Source organism: Danio rerio, chromosome 4, assembly GCF_049306965.1.
Source record: "Danio rerio strain Tuebingen ecotype United States chromosome 4, GRCz12tu, whole genome shotgun sequence".
NCBI classification, from domain to species: Eukaryota; Metazoa; Chordata; class Actinopteri; order Cypriniformes; family Danionidae; genus Danio; species Danio rerio.
The window spans coordinates 59,170,001-59,190,014 of NC_133179.1; the positions used below are offsets into that span (position 1 = coordinate 59,170,001).

At 40.8% G+C, this 20,014-nt stretch overlaps 4 protein-coding genes and 11 non-coding genes across 16 annotated transcripts in view; 14 read left to right on the top strand and 1 right to left on the bottom strand.

Annotated features, from left to right (window-relative positions):
- LOC100537530 (uncharacterized) overlaps window positions 1-20,014 on the top strand; it is an 858,077-nt gene that overhangs the window by 809,677 nt on the left and 28,386 nt on the right. The window lies entirely within an intron of this gene.
- Window positions 1-20,014, bottom strand: part of LOC137491106 (uncharacterized) — a 1,257,671-nt gene that overhangs the window by 212,953 nt on the left and 1,024,704 nt on the right. The gene's annotated exons all lie outside the window — the stretch shown is intronic.
- On the top strand, window positions 72-576 carry LOC137491446 (uncharacterized). The gene is made up of 2 exons (XM_073949026.1): window positions 72-321; window positions 399-576. Exons 1-2 carry the CDS (start codon window positions 112-114, stop codon window positions 477-479), a joined length of 291 nt encoding a protein of 96 aa, XP_073805127.1. The 5' UTR covers window positions 72-111; the 3' UTR covers window positions 480-576.
- On the top strand, window positions 624-16,013 carry LOC101886493 (uncharacterized). The gene is made up of 3 exons (XM_073946765.1): window positions 624-904; window positions 989-1,922; window positions 14,935-16,013. The coding sequence occupies exons 1-3, from the start codon at window positions 849-851 to the stop codon at window positions 15,886-15,888; spliced, it is 1,944 nt and encodes a 647-aa protein (XP_073802866.1). The 5' UTR covers window positions 624-848; the 3' UTR covers window positions 15,889-16,013.
- trnaq-cug (transfer RNA glutamine (anticodon CUG)) lies at window positions 4,488-4,559 on the top strand. The gene has a single exon. It is a non-coding gene; the product is annotated as a tRNA-Gln (tRNA).
- trnai-aau (transfer RNA isoleucine (anticodon AAU)) lies at window positions 4,662-4,735 on the top strand. Its single transcript has one exon. It is a non-coding gene; the product is annotated as a tRNA-Ile (tRNA).
- trnaf-gaa (transfer RNA phenylalanine (anticodon GAA)) lies at window positions 4,824-4,896 on the top strand. Its single transcript has one exon. It is a non-coding gene; the product is annotated as a tRNA-Phe (tRNA).
- On the top strand, window positions 5,686-5,757 carry trnaq-cug (transfer RNA glutamine (anticodon CUG)). The gene has a single exon. It is a non-coding gene; the product is annotated as a tRNA-Gln (tRNA).
- Window positions 5,860-5,933, top strand: trnai-aau (transfer RNA isoleucine (anticodon AAU)). The gene has a single exon. It is a non-coding gene; the product is annotated as a tRNA-Ile (tRNA).
- On the top strand, window positions 6,022-6,094 carry trnaf-gaa (transfer RNA phenylalanine (anticodon GAA)). The gene has a single exon. It is a non-coding gene; the product is annotated as a tRNA-Phe (tRNA).
- trnaq-cug (transfer RNA glutamine (anticodon CUG)) lies at window positions 6,891-6,962 on the top strand. The gene has a single exon. It is a non-coding gene; the product is annotated as a tRNA-Gln (tRNA).
- trnai-aau (transfer RNA isoleucine (anticodon AAU)) lies at window positions 7,064-7,137 on the top strand. Its single transcript has one exon. It is a non-coding gene; the product is annotated as a tRNA-Ile (tRNA).
- On the top strand, window positions 11,305-11,377 carry trnan-auu (transfer RNA asparagine (anticodon AUU)). Its single transcript has one exon. It is a non-coding gene; the product is annotated as a tRNA-Asn (tRNA).
- On the top strand, window positions 12,744-12,817 carry trnan-guu (transfer RNA asparagine (anticodon GUU)). Its single transcript has one exon. It is a non-coding gene; the product is annotated as a tRNA-Asn (tRNA).
- Window positions 12,987-13,059, top strand: trnak-cuu (transfer RNA lysine (anticodon CUU)). The gene has a single exon. It is a non-coding gene; the product is annotated as a tRNA-Lys (tRNA).

The window sequence follows — 20,014 nt, forward strand, 5'->3', positions numbered from 1 at the left end:
CAGACCGGCAAAACCCTGACTCCGGTGCTCCAGAACCCAGAGGAGGAAGACAGGCTGGTGGAGGAAGTACATGACGAGGATCTACAAGATGACGGGTTTGAGTAGGAGATCATGGAGGACATCACAGTTCCAGTGCTGTATGAGGATGACCCCTGCCGTGATCTCAGAAACAGCCCCTCATCTTCGCCTCTGCCTCAGTCCCCAGCATTACTGGCTGAGCCGTCCACATCAGCTGGTGGAGAAGGACAGCTTCCTAGCCCAGCCCCCTCAGTGCCGTCACAGCCATCCAAGTCTGGAGACAGTCTCTCTGTTGAGGCTCAGGTAAGATATATTAAGAACTTAATTTTATTTAGTCTTTTTTTATTCCACATATACTAAATTTATTCTGTATTTACCAGGGAGTAGTCATTGGACCTGATGGCATTGCTGGGTGGGACAAGGTGCAGGATCTGGCTGCTTATTTGGTAGGTCTTCGTTAGGCTCCTTACCTCACTGACCTGCAGGTGACAGAGGCCATCCAGCTGTGGACAGCTCTCCTGGATGTTGATAAACAGCGCATCAACTACCAGCCTCGACATCAGCCTCAGCTGACACATGGGCGCTTTAAGGCACCGAAGCGCTCCGGAGTCACTCCAGGTGTGGAGAGCGTCAAGCGCTGTCTGATTGGACATCCTGAGGGTCCAGCACAGTGGCCTAGCACCAGCCGCTTGGTTGAGGCCATTTGTACAAAGCTGTGTGTCGTACACAAGTCCACTTCCAAGAAGGCTGGTGTTCGCACGCACAGGTGGTCTAAAATACTGACCGATTACCACCACATCCGGGATCTGGTGCTTGGCAGTCGCAGGCTGATGGATGAAACAGTGATCCAGCTTTTTGAGCTAAATCAGAAGACGCTCATTCAGTGGTAAGCAAAGCACATTATTTTCTTTAAATTACCTGAATACTTCTAAATTAATATAAATGAATAATACATATCATTTATTATCAGGTTTCAACGGAGGCAAAAGGATCAGGAAATGAGTGTACTCACTCAGGGACTGACTCCACTTGATCCAATTGCTGTGGCAGATACGCAGCTTCCTTTGCCGAGGGGAAAATTGGACGAGGCACCGACAACATCAGGCCCCAAACACAAGTTTGTCTTTCCTCCAAATAAAGAAGGACAGGCACCTCTTCTTCGACCTGGTCAAAAGTCTGCTTCTGCAACCACCACAGTTTGCTCCTTCCTGCCGGATGCCACCACGGTGTGCTCCTTTCCACTGGCCCCCACGACGGTATGCCCAATCACGCCAACCCCCACCACAGTCTGCCACATTGCACCAGCCCCTACCATGGTGTGCCCCGTCACACCGACCTTCACCACAGTGCGCCCCATCTCGCCAGCCTCCACCACAGTGTGCCCCATCATACCAGCCTCCACCACAGTGCGCCCTATTGCGCCGGCCCCCACCACAGTGCGCCTCATTGTATCTGCCCCCACCACGGTGTGCTCCTTTCCACCGACCCCCAGCACGGTGTGCCCCATTGCACCACCCCCCACAGCACCAGATGTTGTGCAGCCCATTTCAGGACCTGGATTATTGTTTGGCACACTTGTTTTTAACCCAGACATGAGTGTGTCAATGGTGATTCCATCATTTGCTGCACCAACATCCAGTGCAGTCCCAGCTTCACCTGCACCTGCTGTTCCTCCACCTGCACCTGCTCCACCTGCACCTGCTGTTCCTCCACCTGCACCTGCTCCACCTGCACCTGCTGTTCCTCCACCTGCACCTGCTCCACCTGCGCCTGCTGTTCCTGTGTCCCGTTACATCCAGAGGAACAGGCGCAGATGGGAACAGGAGAAGAAAAGTGTTTGCAGCAAATGTGGGCAACCAAAGACTAAGGAGTTTGGCCATAGCCGATTTGTCCTTAGAGGACTGGTTGGCAGAACAGCGCCAGCAAAATAAAGGACAAACTCCAGCTCCAGAATAAAGGACAAATTGCTGTATATATTTTTGTAAATGTTACATGGGTACTCTCTCTCTCTCATTTTATTTAATTTTTGTGTGTTAATATTTAGCATTTTAAAGTGGCACTTATAGGCCCACTCTTATTTTGTCTTGTGTGTACTTATTTAATATTTGTGTGCGTTTTATGTAAAAATATATTTATATTTCTTTAAAAAAATAACATTTTATACATTGCTTAAATACTATATTTTATATATTACGTGCCCCCACTCTTGCATTTTATTATGTATTTATATTATTGTTTAATATATTGTGTATATAAAACTAAATATATATAGAGTATTGTTTTTATATAATGTGTATAATAAGTAAATATATATATATATATATATATATATATATATATATATATATAATATTGTTTTAATATATGTGCACAATAAATAAATATATATTGTATTGTTTTTATTTATTGTATATTATACAGTTTATATATTAAGATATGTTTTTATTTTGTTTTTTATATTTTTTAAATTGTTTTGCGATTTTAATATTTGTATTCATTTTAATAAACCATTTTGCATATTACTTGTTTTTGTGTGCATTCATTTAAAGTTATTACATAAAGAAATATAACATATATTAATATATATATATATATATATATATATATATATATATATATATATATATATATATATATATATATATATAGTATAGTATATATTTATATATTAATAAATAAATATATATAATATACTTATATATACATAAACATGCATACATATGTTTAATTGAAACATTTGCATTCATTTTTAATTAACGTAATATGCTTTTTAAGAACAATATCCACATAATAATAGTAATATCAATATAATTGCCTGTGTTACGTCAGTAAAATTTCAATAAGAGCGCAGCTGATTGGCTCCGCTAAAACCGACACTGATTGGATATTGGATATTGTGTTACACAGATCGTGTGTTCGAATCCAGCACGCAAAAAATGACATTTAGAGTGACATGCAATATGCAACTAAAATACCACATTATGCACAGTCACAAAGCCGCGAACACTACTGCAAGCGAAATTTGTCGCATTTTTCCGTGTTTTTGCGGCTTGTTCGCTTGCGAGTGAGCGAGAAGATTGGACCCCTTCCTATGCTAAGCGAGCGCTCTACCATTTGAGCTAATTCCCCTAAGAAAAATTCAAATTGGTAGTTTTTGCCGTGGTCAAAAAAAAAAAAAAAAAAAGATCACATCTGCTCTGTGGTGGCCTCTTTGCCCTGCCCGCCGTTTAGTCGTCAAATTGCCTGGAATAGTGCGCTTTTCTTTTAAAGCCCTACCTATTCCTGCACCAGTAAACGTGTGAGGAGCCCTGCATGCCGAATGACTCAGAATGACTCAGTTACTCAGAAATCAATGCACATTGGCACCACCTTGGATTGACATTCTGCTACTTTCCTGCAAGGCCGTTTTTTTTTTTTTATTCATTACCTACAGCTCTGACAGCACCACACAACAAGCTTGAGGTTCCATGGTGTAATGGTGACCACTCTGAATCTGAGTTCAAATTTCAGTGGGACCTGTTATTTTGCCAGCACCGCACAAAAAAAAGCTGGAATAGAATGTTAATCTCTTGAAGGCCAGGGAATGACATTTACTCTGGGCTTTCTAGTGCTTTAGGCAGGAAGTGGCCGGTTAGCTTAGCTGGTTAGACTATGGTGGTAATAACGGCAAGGTTGTGGAGTCGATCCCTGTACTGGCCAAGCTCTTACCCTCTTAGGCCTCAGATGCATTTAAGGGCTCTGCTCTGTCTTACACACGTCTACGCTGCAAAAAAACTATGAAACGGCAGCTGAAATAGCTTAGTTGGGAGAGTGTTAGACTGAATATCTAAAGGTCCCTGGTTAGAACCAGGGTTCGGTAAAGTAGTGTTGGTTTTCAGTTTTGGGCACAAGAGTTAGGTGACCGAAAGTCACCCAAAAAGCCTAGCTGCTGCACCCTTAAGTCCAACTGCTTCCACTTGACCAAAAAGCTATCTTACTTCCAGATGGTCACATCGCTTCTGGTGATGATTAAATCAGGAGAGTTTCACTTTAAACCTTTTCGCTTTAAAAAAGCATGAAAACAGAGGTGGAGAATGCAGTCATTGTTCCCGCTTCCTCTCGCATGCAAAGCGAGCGCTTAACCATTTGAGCTAATTCCCCTCACAGCAATCAATAGTTGGCGATTTTCGACGTGGTCAAAATAGAAAAAAAAGATCACATTTGCTCTGTGGTGGCCTCTTTGCCCTGCCTGCCGTTTAGTCGTCAAAATGCCTGGAATAGTTCGCTTTTCTTTTGAAGGCCCTACCTGGTCCTGCTCCAGTAAACGTGTGAGGAGCCCTGCATGCCGAATGACGAGTTACTCAGAAATCAATGCACATTGGCACTGCCTTGTATTGACATTCTGCTACTTTCTGGCAAGGTCGTTTTCTTTTTTTTGTTTTTTACATTATTTTCTCTTTGGCCCGGGCAGCACCAAGCAGAAGACGTGAGGTTCCATGGTGTAATGGTTAGCGCTCTGGACTCTGAATCCAGCGATCCGAGTTCAAATCTCGGTGGGACCTTGTTTTTTTACCAGCACCGCACAAAAAAAGCTGGAATAGCATTCTTATCTCTTGAAGAAAATGACAGTTACTCTGAGCTTTTTAGCAAACATGGCAGAAAGTGGCCGGTTAGCTCAGCTGGTTAGAGTGTGGTGCTAATAACGCCAAGGTTGCGGGTTCGATCCACGTACTGGCCAAACTTTTACCCTTTAAGGCCTCAGAGGCATTTTAGGATTCTGCTTAGTCTCACAGACATGAATGCTGCAGGATTCTTGTGAAAAAGCAGCTAAAATTGCTCAGTTGGGAGAGCGTTAAACTGAAGATCTAAAGGTCCCTGGTTCAATCCTGGGTTTCGGCAAAACAGTGATGTTGTTCTATTTTGTGCACAAGGGTCAGGTGACTGAAAGTCACCCAAAAAGCCTTGCTGCTTCACCCTTAAGTCCACCTGCTTCCACTTGACCAAAACACTATCTTCCTCCCAGATGGTCACGTTGCTTCTGGCGATGATTCCAATGGCCTGATCGACAGCACTCTATAATGCTATGTATTTAGCGCTTTGATGTCCCACTGCGGACACGCTGCTGAATAAAAGAAAACTGTGACTTGATAGGGCTTCTGAAGGGTTGCAATGATATGTACTACACAGAAACCGGCAAAGCTGACGTAAGTAGTTTCGCTTTAAACCCTCAAGGTGCCACCAGCTTTGCAATAAAAGCCAATGTAAAAAGGCATGAAAACAGAGGTGGAGAATGCAGTCATTGTTCCCGATACCTCTCCCATGCAAAGCGAGCGCTTAACCATGAGCTAATTCCCCTCAAAGCAATCAATAATTGGCGATTTTCAACATGGTCAAAATAGAAAAAAAAGATCACATTTGCTCTATGGTGGCCTCTTTGCCCTGCCTGCCGTTTAGTCGTCAAAATGCCTGGAATAGTGTGCTTTTCTTTTGAAGGCCCTACCTGGTCCTGCTCCAGTAAACGTGTGAGGAGCCCTGCATGCCGAATGACGAGTTACTCAGAAATCAATGCACATTGGCACTGCCTTGTATTGACATTCTGCTACTTTCTGGCAAGGCCGTTTTCTTTTTTTTTTTTGTTTTTTACATTATTTTCTCTTTGGCCCGGGCAGCACCAAGCAGAAGACTTGAGGTTCCATGGTGTAATGGTTAGCACTCTGGACTCTGAATCCAGCGATCCGAGTTCAAATCTCTGTGGGACCTTGTTTTTTTACCAGCACCGCACAAAAAAAGCTGGAATAGCATTCTTATCTCTAGAAGAAAATGACAGTTACTCTGAGCTTTTTAGCAAACATGGTAGAAAGTGGCCGGTTAGCTCAGCTGGTTAGAGCGTGGTGCTAATAACGCCAAGGTCGCGGGTTCGATCCCCGTACTGGCCTAACTTTTACCCTTTAAGGCCTCAGAGGCATTTCAGGATTCTGCTTAGTCTCACAGACACGAATTCTGCAGGATTCTTGTGAAAAGGCAGCCGAAATTGCTCAGTTGGGAGAGCGTTAAACTGAAGATCTAAAGGTCCCTGGTTCGATCCTGGGTTTCGGCAAAACACTGATGTTGTTCTATTTTGTGCACAAGGGTCAGGTGACTGAAAGTCACCCAAAAAGCCTAGCTGCTTCACCCTTAAGTCCACCTGCTTCCACTTGACCAAAACACTATCTTCCTCCCAGATGGTCACGTTGCTTCTGGCGATGATTCCAATGGCCTGATCGACAGCACTCTATAATGCTATGTATTTAGCGCTTTGATGTCCCACTGCTGACACGCTGCTGAATAAAAGAAAACTGTGACTTGATAGGGCTTCTGAAGGGTTGCAATGATATGTACTGCACAGAAACCGGCAAAGCTGACGTAAGTAGTTTCGCTTTAAACCCTCAAGGTGCCACCAGCTTTGCAATAAAAGCCAATGTAAAAAGGCATGAAAACAGAGGTGGAGAATGCAGTCATTGTTCCCGCTACCTCTCCCATGCAAAGCGAGCCCTTAACCATGAGCTAATTCCCCTCAAAGCAATCAATAATTGGCGATTTTCGACGTGGTCAAAATAGAAAAAAAAGATCACATTTGCTCTGTGGTGGCCTCTTTGCCCTGCCTGCCGTTTAGTCGTCAAAATGCCTGGAATAGTGCGCTTTTCTTTTGAAGGCCCTACCTGGTCCTGCTCCAGTAAACGTGTGAGGAGCCCTGCATGCCGAATGACGAGTTACTCAGAAATCAATGCACATTGGCACTGCCTTGTATTGACATTCTGCTACTTTCTGGCAAGGCCGTTTTCTTTTTTTTTTTTTTTTTTTTTTTTTTACATTATTTTCTCTTTGGCCCGGGCAGCACCAAGCAGAAGACTTGAGGTTCCATGGTGTAATGGTTAGCACTCTGGACTCTGAATCCAGCGATCCGAGTTCAAATCTCGGTGGGACCTTGTTTTTTTACCAGCACCGCACAAAAAAGCTGGAATAGCATTCTTATCTCTTGAAGAAAATGACAGTTACTCTGAGCTTTTGAGCAAACATGGCAGAAAGTGGCTGGTTAGCTCAGCTGGTTAGAGCGTAGTGATAATAATGCCAAGGTCGCGGGTTCGATCCCCGTACTGGCCAAACTTTTACCCTTTAAGGCCTCAGAGGCATTTCAGGATTCTGCTTAGTCTCACAGACATGAATGCTGCAGGATACTTGTGAAATGGCAGTCGAAATAGCTCAGTTGGGAGAGCGTTAGACTGAAGATCTAAAGGTCCCTGGTTCGATCGCGGGGTTGTAAAACAGTGCTGTTGTTCTATTTTGTGCACATGGGGCAGGTGACTGAAGGCCCTACCTGGTCCTGCTCCAGTAAACGTGTGAGGAGCCCTGCATGCCGAATGACGAGTTACTCAGAAATCAATGCACATTGCCACCGCCTTGTATTGACATTCTGCTACTTTCTGGCAAGGCCGTTTTATAATTTTTTTTTTTATATATTTTTTTTCTTTAGCCTGGGCAGCACCAACTGGAAGACTTTTATTAAGCTTGGCAGTAAGTGGCCGGTTAGCTCTTACTGCCACCTGTAAGTCGTGGTTATTCTTGGTCACACCGGCCAATCACTTTGTGAGCTGGAACCAAGATTCACCCAATTCTTGGTTAAGGCAGCCAATCGTGTTCTGAGTTACAATGAACACTATGGCCAATCAGAGCCCTTATACCATCCATGATTTGTACTGTAATAAAAGATTTCGTTGCAGATTAATTCGGAAACCAATTGCAAAGTAAGTATTTTTTTAACAAGGTGGTTTAAATGAATAACCATTACAGTAACGTTAATTACTACAACATAATTATTATATGATTGTTATAGATGTTTTATAACGTTATTTGGTAAGATTAATGTTAGCCGACCAAGCAAACTGTACAGAATCTTATTCCCGATGTTTTCTAAACAGGTTGCTGAAGGTGTGAGGCTGGCCGGATTAACTTGACAGTCAATATAGGGGTGGAGCTAGGCCCAGGCCGAAAGAGGGATAAAACACAAAAAGGGCATATCTGACTAATTGGAGTGTGTAAGCATGTATTGGTGTGGGAGCTGAACAAGCTGCAACACCAATGCATGAGGCCAACTGTACATTAGATACAGCCCAACACAAAAAGGTGAACCGAAAACCACATTAGATTCTAAAATAGAAAGAGAAAATAAGACTGATTTACTAGCATATCACAATCTGACAGAAAGTGTGTGAATAAGTGTGTATGGACGTTTCCCAGAGATGGGTTACAGCTGGAAGGGCATACGCTGTGTAAAACATATTATGAATAAGTTGGCGATTCATTCCACTGTGGTGGCCCCAGATTAATAAAGGAACTAAGCCTTAAAGAAAATGAATGAATGAATGAATTAATTGGACAAATTAGATTGGAGAAAATTTAGGAAAAATTAAATAAATAATCACATTTTAAAATTATTTTATTTTACACACGTTAGTTTTTTTTTAAGTTTTTAAAATTATTTTTATTCTTTTATTTTAGACATATTATTTTTTTAATCTTTTATGTGAAGACATTCTTTATGTTTTTTTATTATCTTTTAGTTTAAGAAATTTTTATGCTTTTTATCTTTTATTTTAAGACATTTGTATGTTTTTTTCGTAATCTTTTATTTTAAGACATTTGTATGTTTTTTCGTAATCTTTTAAGACATTTTAAGATTATTTTATTTTAAACACAACATTATGAGTTTAAGATTCTTTTATTTGAAGATGATTTTAAGATTCTTTTATTTGAACACATTTTTGAAGATTATTTTAGTTTGAGCCATTGTTGTTTTTAAATCTTTAATTTAAAGACACTTTAAGATTTTTATTTTAAGCCATTGTGGTTTTTGAGCCTTTTATTTGAAGAGATTCTTAAGATTTTAATTTTATTTTAATCACATTGTTGTGTTTTTGATTTTCCCATTTTAAGACATTCAGAAAAAAAAAGGAATCTAGTTTAAATATGTTTGAATTTTGGTTTTAGTCATTTGGTGACGAGTTTGAGTTGTTAGTTTAATAACATTGTTACGATTAAGTTCTGAATCTTTCATTTTAATAATTGTTGAGTTGAATCCTACTTTGAAGTTGTTGATTTTTCATCCTAAATCTCAATTGTAATTTTTGTGCTGTAATAAATTTAAAATGTTGAAATTCAGTTTGAACTATTCAGGGGGGTTATAATTTTGTATTAGTGGATTTCTAATTCCAATCACATGTGTTTTCACAGGTGTTGATCTTTGATCGTAATTATACAGTGGGATTTTTAATTAGAGCATATCTTAATGGGTGTGGATTTCATTTTAATCAGATTTTTATTTTCTATGTTGGAGTTTTTAAATTTTGTTTACATTTTTATTATTGTCATTCTTATTCTAATTTTGTTGGGGAAGAAGAAGAAAAAATTACCTTTATTGATAAAGTGTATAAGAATGGAAGATTTTAATGATTAGTTAATTGGAAGTTAATAAGAGTTTTGGGAGTAATAAGCCTAAATATAGCAAATAAAATCCTTATTAAAAGAAGATATCGGAGTGACTTCAAGAGGGAAGAGACTGCACCACTGAAGAGGAGAACCAAGAGTGTAGAAATTATAAACTGAATCTAAAAAAGTTAAAGAAATTTAGTTGAAAAGGGTTATAGGCATCATCTAACATAATGAATGAGCACTATAACGTTAACGATTGTTTTGAATAAGAGGTAAAACAAAGATTTAGGCAAAGGCCTGCAGTAATGACAATGGGACATTTTTGTGGGGATTTGATTATCTGTTTTTGTTTTTCTCTGCTCCAGAGAGGAGCAGAAAAGGGGAATTGTTGGAGAAAAGGAATTTATTTTCATTACTTTTGTGTTTTTTTATTAGGAAAATGTTTAGACTAACAACAGATTAATCAATCTTTTCTATTGTATTATAAAACATCTTGACCAGACAAACTTCCTCTTTTTTACTGTGCTGCATACTTTTTAGAAGAACTGCTGACAAGTGGAAAAGCAGAATAAGAATAAATTTAGGTTTGTTCCAGAACTATAGTCTAGACATGTCACAAGTTGTCATGATGCTTGTAGAAGTGTGAAATATATTAAAGATGCACGGAAGTGTTCAGTTCTGGTATGCAGAGAAAGGTTGCAGAAAGAGGAAGTAATGTCCATGGGTTACAAAGGGCCAAGGGACTGCAGAATGACTGATAAGTGACGTTAAACCAAAACTCCACCTGTTAAGGTCAGTTGTGTATATATGCTGGAGTCAGGAAATGTATGTTAGTTGCAAACAACTTGAATGTAATTCTTGTATTGCATTGGGGTAACGTAACCCAGAGCTCTGTCATCGAATTATTCATTTGTATCTAATAAATTACTAATATTTTTAGCCTTGAAGAAAACCCTCCCCAGACCTTTTCTTAATGAACACGCATAGAATTGGCAAGATATTCCAACAGTAGAGCATGAGACTCTTAATCTCAGAGTCCTGGGTTCGTGCCCCACATTGGGCGTTTCTGTTACTTTTCTCTCTCTCTCTCTCTCTCAGCAAGCTTACATTAGGGTTCATATAGCAGACCTTTTGAGACAAAGTTACGCGTTTCTACCACTGTAGGTGACTTTTCTCTAAGTCTCTGTGGCGCAATAGGTTAGCGCGTTCGGCTGTTACCTGAAAGGTAGGTGGTTCAAGCCCACCCATGGACGAATTCTGCATTTTGCTGCCTTGCAACTGCTAACACGTGCACTGGACATAGATCCTGGGCCACATTCTGTCCAGCGTTAGAAAATGAAACTAGGATTTAGCAGAAGGTTGTCACGTGTAGGGAAGGTATTACAGTAAACGGTGTCTAGCTCTTGCAAGGACTCCTCATCAGCTCGTCTAGTTCAGTCGGTAGAGCGTGAGACTCTTAATCTCAGGGTCGTGGCTTAGATCCCCACGTTGGGCATTTCTGTTGCCTCACTCTCTCAGCAAACTTTCATTAGGGTTCATTTAGCAGACCTCTTGAAACAAAGTTCCGGCTTTCTACCACTGTAGGTAACCATTTACTAAGGCTCTGTGGCGCAATCGGTTAGCGCATTCGGCTGTTAACTGAAAGGTTGGTGGTTCAAGCCCACCCAGGGACGAATTAGGCATTTTGCTGCCTTCTAACTGCTAACACGTGCACTGGGCATAGATCCTGAGCCACATTCTGTCCAACGTTAGAAGATGAAATCAGGATTTAGCAGAAGGTTGTCACGGGTAGGGAAGGTATTACTGTAAACGGTGTCTAGCTCTTGAAAGTGCTTCTCATCAGCCCGGCTAGTTCAGTCGGTAGAACATGTGACTATTAATCTCAGGGTCGTGGGTTCGAGCCCCACATTGGATGTCTCTGTTACTTTTCTCTCTCTATCTCAGCAAACTTACATTAGGGTTCATATAGCAGACATTTTGAGACAAAGTTACGCCTTTCTACCATTGTAGTTGACTTTTCCCTAAGTCTTTGTGGCGCAATCGATTAGCACGTTCGGCTGTTAACTGAAAGGTTGGTGGTTCAAGCCTCCCCATGGACGAATTAGGCATTTTGCTGCCTTGCAACTGCTAACACGTGCACTGGGCATAGATCCTGGGCCACATTCTGTCCAGCATTACAAGATGAAATCAGGATTTAGCAGAAGATTGTCACGGGTAGGGAAGGTATTACTGTAAACGGTGTCTAGCTCTTGCAAGAACTCCTCATCAGCTCGTCAAGTTCAGTCGGTAAGAGCGTGAGACCCTTAATCTCAGGGTCGTGGGTTCGAGCCCCACGTTGGGTGTTTCTGTTCCCTCTCTCTCTCTCAGCAAATTTACATTAGGGTTCATATAGCAGACCTTTTGAAACAAAGTTCCGCCTTTCTACCACTGTAAGTGACATCTTACTAAGTCTCTGCGGCGCAATCGGGTAGCGCGTTTGGCTGTTAACTGAAAGGTTGGTGGTTCAAGCCCACCCAGGGACGAATTAGGCATTTTGCTGCCTTGCAATTGCTAACATGTGCACCGGGCATATATCCTGGGCCACATTCTGTCCAGCGTTACAAGATGAAATCAGGATTTAGCAGAAGATTGTCTCGGGTAGGCAAGGTGTTACTGAAAACGGTGTCTAGCTCTTGAAAGAGCTTTGTATCAGTCGGTAGCGCATGAGACTTTTAATCTCAGGGTCGTGGGTTCGAGCCCCACGTTGGGCGTTTCTGTTACTTTTCTCTTTCTCTCTCAGCAAACTTACATTAGGGTTCATATAGCAGACCTTTTGAGACAAAGTTACGCCTTTCTACCACTGTAGGTGACCTTTCGCTAAGTCTCTGTGGTGCAATAGGTTAGCGTGTAGGCTGTTAACTGATAGGTTGGTGGTTCAAGCCCACCCAGGGACGAATTAGGCATTTTGCTGCATTGCAACTGCTAACACGTGCACTGAGCATAGATCCTGGGCCACATTCTGTCCAGCGATAGAAAATGAAATTAGGATTTAGCAGAAGATTGTCACGGGTAGGGAAGGTATTACTGTAAACGGTGTCTAGCTCTTGTAAGAACTCCTCATCAGCTCAGCTAGTTCAGTCGGTAGAGCATGAGACCCTTAATCTCAGGGTCGTGGGTTCGAGCCCCACGTTGGGTGTTTCTGTTGCCTCTCTCTCTCTCAGCAAACTTACATTAGGGTTCATATAGCAGACCTTTTGAAACAAAGTTCCGCCTTTCTACCACTGTAGGTGACCTCTTACTAAGTCTCTGTGGCGCAATCGGTTAGCGCGTTCGGCTGTTAACTGAAAGGTTGGTGGTTCAAGCCCACCCAGGGACGAATTAGGCATTTTGCTGCCTTGCAACTGCTAACATGTGCACTGAGCATATATCCTGAGCCACATTCTGTCCAGCGTTACAAGATGAAATCAGGATTTAGCAGAACATTGTCATGGGTAGGGAAGGTGTTACTGAAAACGGTGTCTAGCTCTTAAAAGAGCTTCGCATCAGCCCGGCTAGCTCAGTCGGTAGAGCATGAGACTCTTAATCTTAGGGTCGTGGGTTCGAGCCCCACGTTGGGTGTTTCTGTTACTTTTCTCTCTCTCTTACAGCAAACTTACATTAGGGTTCATATAGCAGACCTTTAGAGACAGAGTTACGCCTTTCTACCACTGTAGGTTACATTACCTTAAGTCTCTGTGGCGCAATAGGTTAGCGTGTAGGCTGTTAACTGATAGGTTGGTGGTTCAAGCCCACCCAGGGACGAATTAGGTATTTTGCTGCCTTGCAACTGTTAACACGTGCACTGGGCATAGATCCTGGGCCACATTCTGTCCAGCGATAGAAAATGAAATTAGGATTTAGCAGAAGGTTGTCATGGGTAGGGAAGGTATTACAGTAAACGGTGTCTAGCTCTTGAAAGGACTCCTCATCAGCTTGTCTAGTTCAGTCGGTAAGAGCGTGAGACCCTTAATCTCAGGGTCGTGGGTTCGAGCCCCACGTTGGGTGTTTCTGTTGCCTCTCTCTCTCAGCAAAATTTCATTAGGGTTTATATAGCAGACCTTTTGAAAGAAAGTTCTGCCTTTCAACCACTGTAAGTGACCTCTTGCTCAGTCTCTGTGGTGCAATCGGTTAGTACGTTCGGCTGTTAACTGAAAGGTTGGTGGTTCAAGCCTACCCAGGGACGAATTAGGCATTTTGCTGCCTTGCAACTGCTAACACGTGCACTGGGCATTTATCCTGGGCCACATTCTGTCCAGCGTTACAAGATGAAATCAGGATTTAGCAGAAGATTGTCACGGGTAGGGAAGGTATTACTGTAAACGGTGTCTATCTCTTGAAAGGACTCCTCATCAGCTCAGCTAGTTCAGTCGGTAGAGCATGAGACCCTTAATCTCAGGGTCGTGGGTTCGAGCCCCACGTTGGATGTTTCTGTTGCCTCTCTCTCAGCAAACTTACATTAGGGTTCATATAGCAGACCTTTTGAAACAAAGTTCCACCTTTCTACCACTGTAGGTGACCTCTTACTAAGTCTCTGTGGCGCAATCGGTTAGCACGTTCGGCTGTTAACTGAAAGGTTGGTGGTTCAAGCCCACCCAGGGACGAATTAGGCATTGTGCTGCCTTGCAACTGCTAATATGTGCACTGGGCATATATCCTGGGCCACATTCTGTCCAGCGTTACAAGATGAAAGTTATGGTGTAGAGTCGGGTTGGCAGAAACTACAAGCATTTCCGTTTTTGCGAGGTTCAGCTGAAGATGATGATCTTTCATCCAGTGTGAAATATCCAACAGGCAGACTGAGATGCGAGCTGGAACCGAGGGATCATCAGGATGAAAAGAGAGGGATAGCTGGTTATCATCAGCATAGCAGTGGTAGGAGAATCCATGTTTCTGGATGACTTGTCCTAGAGATGACGTGTAGATGGAGAAGAGAAGTGGCCCAAGAACAGAGCCTTGAGGTACCCCAGTGTTTAGATGCTGTAGGTTGGACACCTCTCCCCTCCAAGACACCCTGAATGACCTGTCAGAGAGGTAAGATCTGAACCATTGTATAACAGTTTTGCAGTTTTGGTGCAAAAGAATGTAGCAAAGTCATCAGTAGTAAGTGTGGAGGATGCAGGTGGAGGAGGAGGATAGAGGAGGGAGGAAAATGTTTTAAAAAGTAGCTCATTTTCATTTGTGGGTGAAACATCCATTTCTTGCTTGTCGCTTTGAGCCTTCATACTAAAGCAATTTTTTTTTTTTTTTTAGAAGAGACTCATGGACAGAATGAAATAGATGAGAAATAGCAGTTTGAGAAACCCCAAGAAATAATGATTGATGAAAAACCCACACTGACTAAAAAGACTTCATCACACGGAAGACTTCAGAAATCAAAATCTGGGTGTAATTTCAGCTGTAAACAGTGTAGTAAGAGTTTCAGTCAGAAGTCAAAGCTTGATGTTCACATGAGAGTTCACACTAGGGAGCAACATTACACCACAGTGTGGAAAGAGTTTTGGTCAAAAACAAAGCTTTAAAGCCCACATGAGAATTCACACTAGAGAGGGGAAGTTCACATGCCAAGAGTGTGGAAAAAGCTTTTATCAAGCTGGACACTTTGCAGCACACATGAGAATTCACACTGGGGAGAAGCCTTTCAGCTGTAAACAGTGTGGAAAGAGTTTCAGTCAAAAGTCAAACCTTGATGTTCACATGAGAGTTCACACTAGGGAGCAACCTTACACCTGCGAACAGTGTGGAAAGAGTTTTAGTCAAAAACAAAGCTTTAATACTCACATGAGAATTCACACTGGAGAGAAGCCTTTCAGCTGTAAGCAGTGTGGAAAGAGTTTCTGTCAAAAGCCAAACCTTGATGTTCACATGAGAGTTCACACTAGGGAGAAACCTCACACCTGCGAACAGTGTGGAAAGAGTTTTGGTCAAAAACAAGACCTTTACATCCACATGAGGATTCACACTGGAGAGAAACCTTACACATGCACAGAGTGTGGTAAAAGTTTCCCACATATAAGCACATTCAAACACCACATGATAAGTCACACCGGAGAGAAACCGTTTGCATGTGCTCAGTGTGGAAAGAGCTTCACAACCAAAACTAGCCTCAAGAACCACATGAATGGTCACACTGGAACCATAGTGTTCACATGTGATCAGTGTGGAAAGAGTCTCACATGCAAAGACACCATTAAGAAACACATGAAGATTCACTCAAGAGAGGATCGTTTTAGATGCAATGAATGTGGAAAGGGCTTTAAAAGTAAAAGAAGCCTCAACACTCACATGAAGCTTCACAATGGAGAGCAGAGTCCTCAACATTTAGGCCTTGTCCACACAAACACAGGTATATTCAAAACGGCAGCTTTTTTACGTAGTTTGGCTGTTCATTCAAGTGAAGTTTATTTATAAACTACTTTCGAGAGGATCACATGCTTATGATTGTCCACGGCTGGTCCTGCATTTGCTAAAACATGATTCACCAATCAGATGATTCCTGACTCACTATAGATAACCAGAACACAAAGCTGCGGTCACACTAGACTTTCAGATTGTGAAATTCTGTCGTACGGTGCTGTTAAAAGGGGCGGGATCAAACAAGATTTTTAGAAATTAAAAAAGTGAGCAATTGCTCCATGGTTTAAATTTCTGTCCAGAAAGGTCATGTTTTGATCCTCGATTGGTCTCACGCAGTCAAGTGATGCGATTTCGCAGGTCAGAGTTGACCAAGCATGAACTTTGCACCTCAGCAACCGGCGAAACTTGACGCATGACCCTGTTTCTAGTCTGACGCATTCGCGTGCGTATGAATGGAAGTCTATGGGAGGAAAAGCCCAGTGTGACCGTAGCTTAACTCAGTTATCTTTATCTTGAAGAATCCCTCTCCCACCCTTACTCCCCCTCCTTTCTAGATTGGGGAACACTGCAGCCAATGATTAGCCAGTGGTTAGCACTATTGCCTCACTGTAAGAATATCGCAGGTTAAAGTCGCTGCTAACCAGTTGACTTTTTGTGCAGAGTTTGCTCATTCTCCCTGTGCTCGCGTGGATTTCCCCAGTCCAAAAACACACAACCTAAGTAAACTGAACATTAAATTGGCACCATAGTCAAGCTCTTAGTAAACCTTATATCTCCCTTTAGCCGACCCTATATCTGTCATTAGAACAGAAAGAAGTCTGGGGAGTTCATCGAGATCTACCTGAGCCCACACTCCCCTCTCGTCCTGCTAACGGGAGGGAGCCCAGGGCTCGAGGATCTTATGAGCTTAGATCTCTCCCGGGATAGCATGCCAAACAAGTGTGAACTCTTGAATGCATATCAAGTTACTGATAATGAAACCCTTTGTACACCTGAAAACTCAACTGAAGAGGGGTGAAGACTTTGCCAGCTGTTTTGTCATGTAGATCAGGGGTCACAGCCCAGTACCAGGTTGTGAGAGTTGCTATCGGGCTGCAAGAAGGCAAAATAACTCTATATGTTGATAGATTGTATTGGCTTGTTTCATATGCAACAAGTATCTACTTCTGATAAGATGTGAACCAAATGACCTAGAGGAACTCAGGAGATGTGACTCAACCAAAGCAGTTGGGTAATCTCCAGGGGGGTTTCATCCTTTGTTATAAATTAGTGTCTCACAGACTGTACTTTGGTTTAAGTTACTTGAAGACAGACAAGTTAACATCACTGCTGATGAACTGCACAATTAATTGTCTTCAATAAAGTCTTCTGCCCGTAAGAACTTTGGTCAGCTTACTTATTTTATGTATTAGAGTTATCTATACATTTGCGAGCCACCCAAGAACGCTTAAGCCAAATACAGCAAAATCTGACAATGTGCTTCAACTTATTATGAACCGACAACCATATTTGTGCAGGGTTCCACACAAATCTTTCATGTTGTCACAACACAAATTAAGTTAACTTAACACTTTTAATAAATTTATGTGGATTGAATATTAAGGCCTAATCTCAATTCTATTTTTGTACCCCTACCTCTTCCCCTTGGCGCTTACAACTGAGGGTTAAGTTGAAGGGCTTCAAATTTTACCCCTAAGAATTGGGACAGCACTACAGTACCTGCACACGTCATCATATGTCCTCGCGATTTCTTGCTTCATATGAGATCAGACTATCGCGACTGCTGTACTTATTTCAGTTGTTATTTTTTGGTATTTATCTTCAGGAAATCACTGAAGGTATATGTTATCATAATGATCTAATGTGACAATAGGATCGTAACAGTACTGTGCATTTAACACAGTGGCCATACTCATCAATGTAAACGCACAACAACAGCATTAACATTATAGCAGACACTGTAAAAAGCTCATTGACAGCCACTAGACTGTTCTGACAGGGTATTCCAGTGTCATCGAGTGTCAGAAATTTGTGGGACTGCTGTACAGGAGTTATGATTAGGGATTAGAGCCGCACAATTAATGGTAAAAAGATTGCGACCTCGATTCGACCCCCTTGACGATCTTCCAGCATTTCAACGATTCTGTCAATCATATTTTCAAGTTAAGGAGAGAAGAAAAGGCGGCTGCACGAGTCTTTTCATTGTTTCACATAATGTTGCTCAGTGACATGGACACCTCCAAATGATGTTAAAAGTGTCACATACTGTATTTATAAGTTATAATTCACCTGAAAATGTCATTCTTGTCTTCATATAATGATGTTTTCGCAGCTGGGAAACTAACGTGATGTGAGCTGCTGACCGTGAGAGCACGCTCAACTTAATAATTGACACGCACGCGCCTACTTTAGTGAACAGAACTTGCAGATGTTGTAAGTAACAGGTATTACAGTTTTAAATAATATTCAGTTTGTGGCACAGAGTGATCGTTTGGGAGCTGCGCGCGAAGTATGAAGCACTTAGCACTTAAAACCGCAAGTGTGCACTTCATTTAAATGATCATATCTCATTTTAGAGTTATGATTACGACAAGCATTTGATTTTTTATTTTTTTTATAGCGAACAGAGTTGTGCATGAAAATAAATCTTTACAGTGTCAGTATAACTACTCTAGCCGACATATTGCTGAATATAATCTGATAATGACAAATGTCTGATTTTACTAGTGAATAAAACTGTCTAATAATGTTGTCAATGACAGATTGCAAGGATAATCAAATCAAATAGAAATACAAGTTCCTCTTAGCAAATCAGAAATCAAGACAATAATTAAAGAAGGTGTTAATAGATTATGGCAAGAGAAATGGGATAAAGATGAGAAAGGCAGACATAGTTACAGTTTTCCAGCTTTATTCAATACATCCTCTTTATTGTTGAGCAGAAAAAAGAGCTAAATATGTTTGGAACAAGTAAATGTTGAGGCTAAATGACAGAATTGTTAGTTTGGGTGATCTATTCCCATCTATCACCAAGTTAAAGTATATAAATTGATGTTAAAATGCCTAAATAATATTAATATCAATAAAAAGATCTGCTATCTACTATTTTCACATTGAGGTAATCTTGTATTGATAATTTCTGGATTTTAATTATGTGTAAGTTGCATAAACTCTATTATTTAGCCACTCACTGTTGTTTTCAAATTACTCGTGTAACTTGTCTTTCAGAATGTTTATGGTTGGTAAAGTCACCTCATATCACAGTGTTGCAGTAATTCCTGATCTATGGAAAGAAGAATTAGATGAGGCGAGGAGAATTCTACTCTATTTACTATTATATTAAATGCAGTTATGTTATTCAGAACACAGCATGTCCATAGTGTGGAAAATAGATCATGTTAATGAAAAATGTCTTTATTATTTTGTACAGCTGTTATTGAAATGACACTAAGTGTAACATTCCATTTTACAGCGAGTAATGACACAACTACAGGACCTCTTCTTCTTTCTTTTCTCATAATTTAAGTAAGTATTCAGAGACTAACTCTGACTTCTGTTAACTCAAACCAGCTTTCCCTCTCTCTAAATTCATTTAATTGTATGTAATTTTAGTATATGATAGATTATTAAAGAATTAAAATAAAGTAGGCTACATAATTACTCACTGTTGATTTTATGCCTGAAGCTTCAATAAGTCATTCCCTGTGTAGTCCTGTTGTGTCAAGCTCTGATATATATATATATATATATATATATATATATATATATATATATATATATATATATATATATATATATATATATATGTGTGTGTGTGTGTGTGTGTGTGTGTGTAATAAAGTCTATACTTTGTTTTATACTGTTTGCTTATAATATTAGATGTGCACTGTATGTATTAAATGTTGTGAAATATATAATAAAAAGTTTGATCATTTTTTTTAATTTTTAACAACTGCAAGTTTACACATGCAGTTGTTAAATTAAAAAGGAAAAATAAATGAACAATGTTTAATATTAATAGAATTACTGATGTATCCTGTATTCTAGGCAGTATTGATAAACTGCCACAAAAAAAAAATTAAAACAAGTAGTCAGAACGCCGTCTCACAGTTGCTGCATGTCACACGACAACGTATGTAAAAATTTAATGAAAATGAACAAATTATTTATAACGTCAGCA

What these genes read in the sequence shown, in the direction of transcription:
- LOC137491446 (XM_073949026.1), top strand. Translation starts at nt 112, where the DNA reads ATGGAGGACATCACAGTTCCAGTGCTGTATGAGGATGACCCCTGCCGT. An exon ending in GTCTCTCTGTTGAGGCTCAG is followed by an intron (nt 322 to 398) that starts GTAAGATATATT and finishes TGTATTTACCAG; the next exon opens with GGAGTAGTCATTGGACCTGA.
- LOC101886493 (XM_073946765.1), top strand. Translation starts at nt 849, where the DNA reads ATGGATGAAACAGTGATCCAGCTTTTTGAGCTAAATCAGAAGACGCTC. An exon ending in CAGAAGACGCTCATTCAGTG is followed by an intron (nt 905 to 988) that starts GTAAGCAAAGCA and finishes ATTTATTATCAG; the next exon opens with GTTTCAACGGAGGCAAAAGG. An exon ending in GATTTGTCCTTAGAGGACTG is followed by an intron (nt 1,923 to 14,934) that starts GTTGGCAGAACA and finishes TTCACATGAGAG; the next exon opens with TTCACACTAGGGAGCAACAT.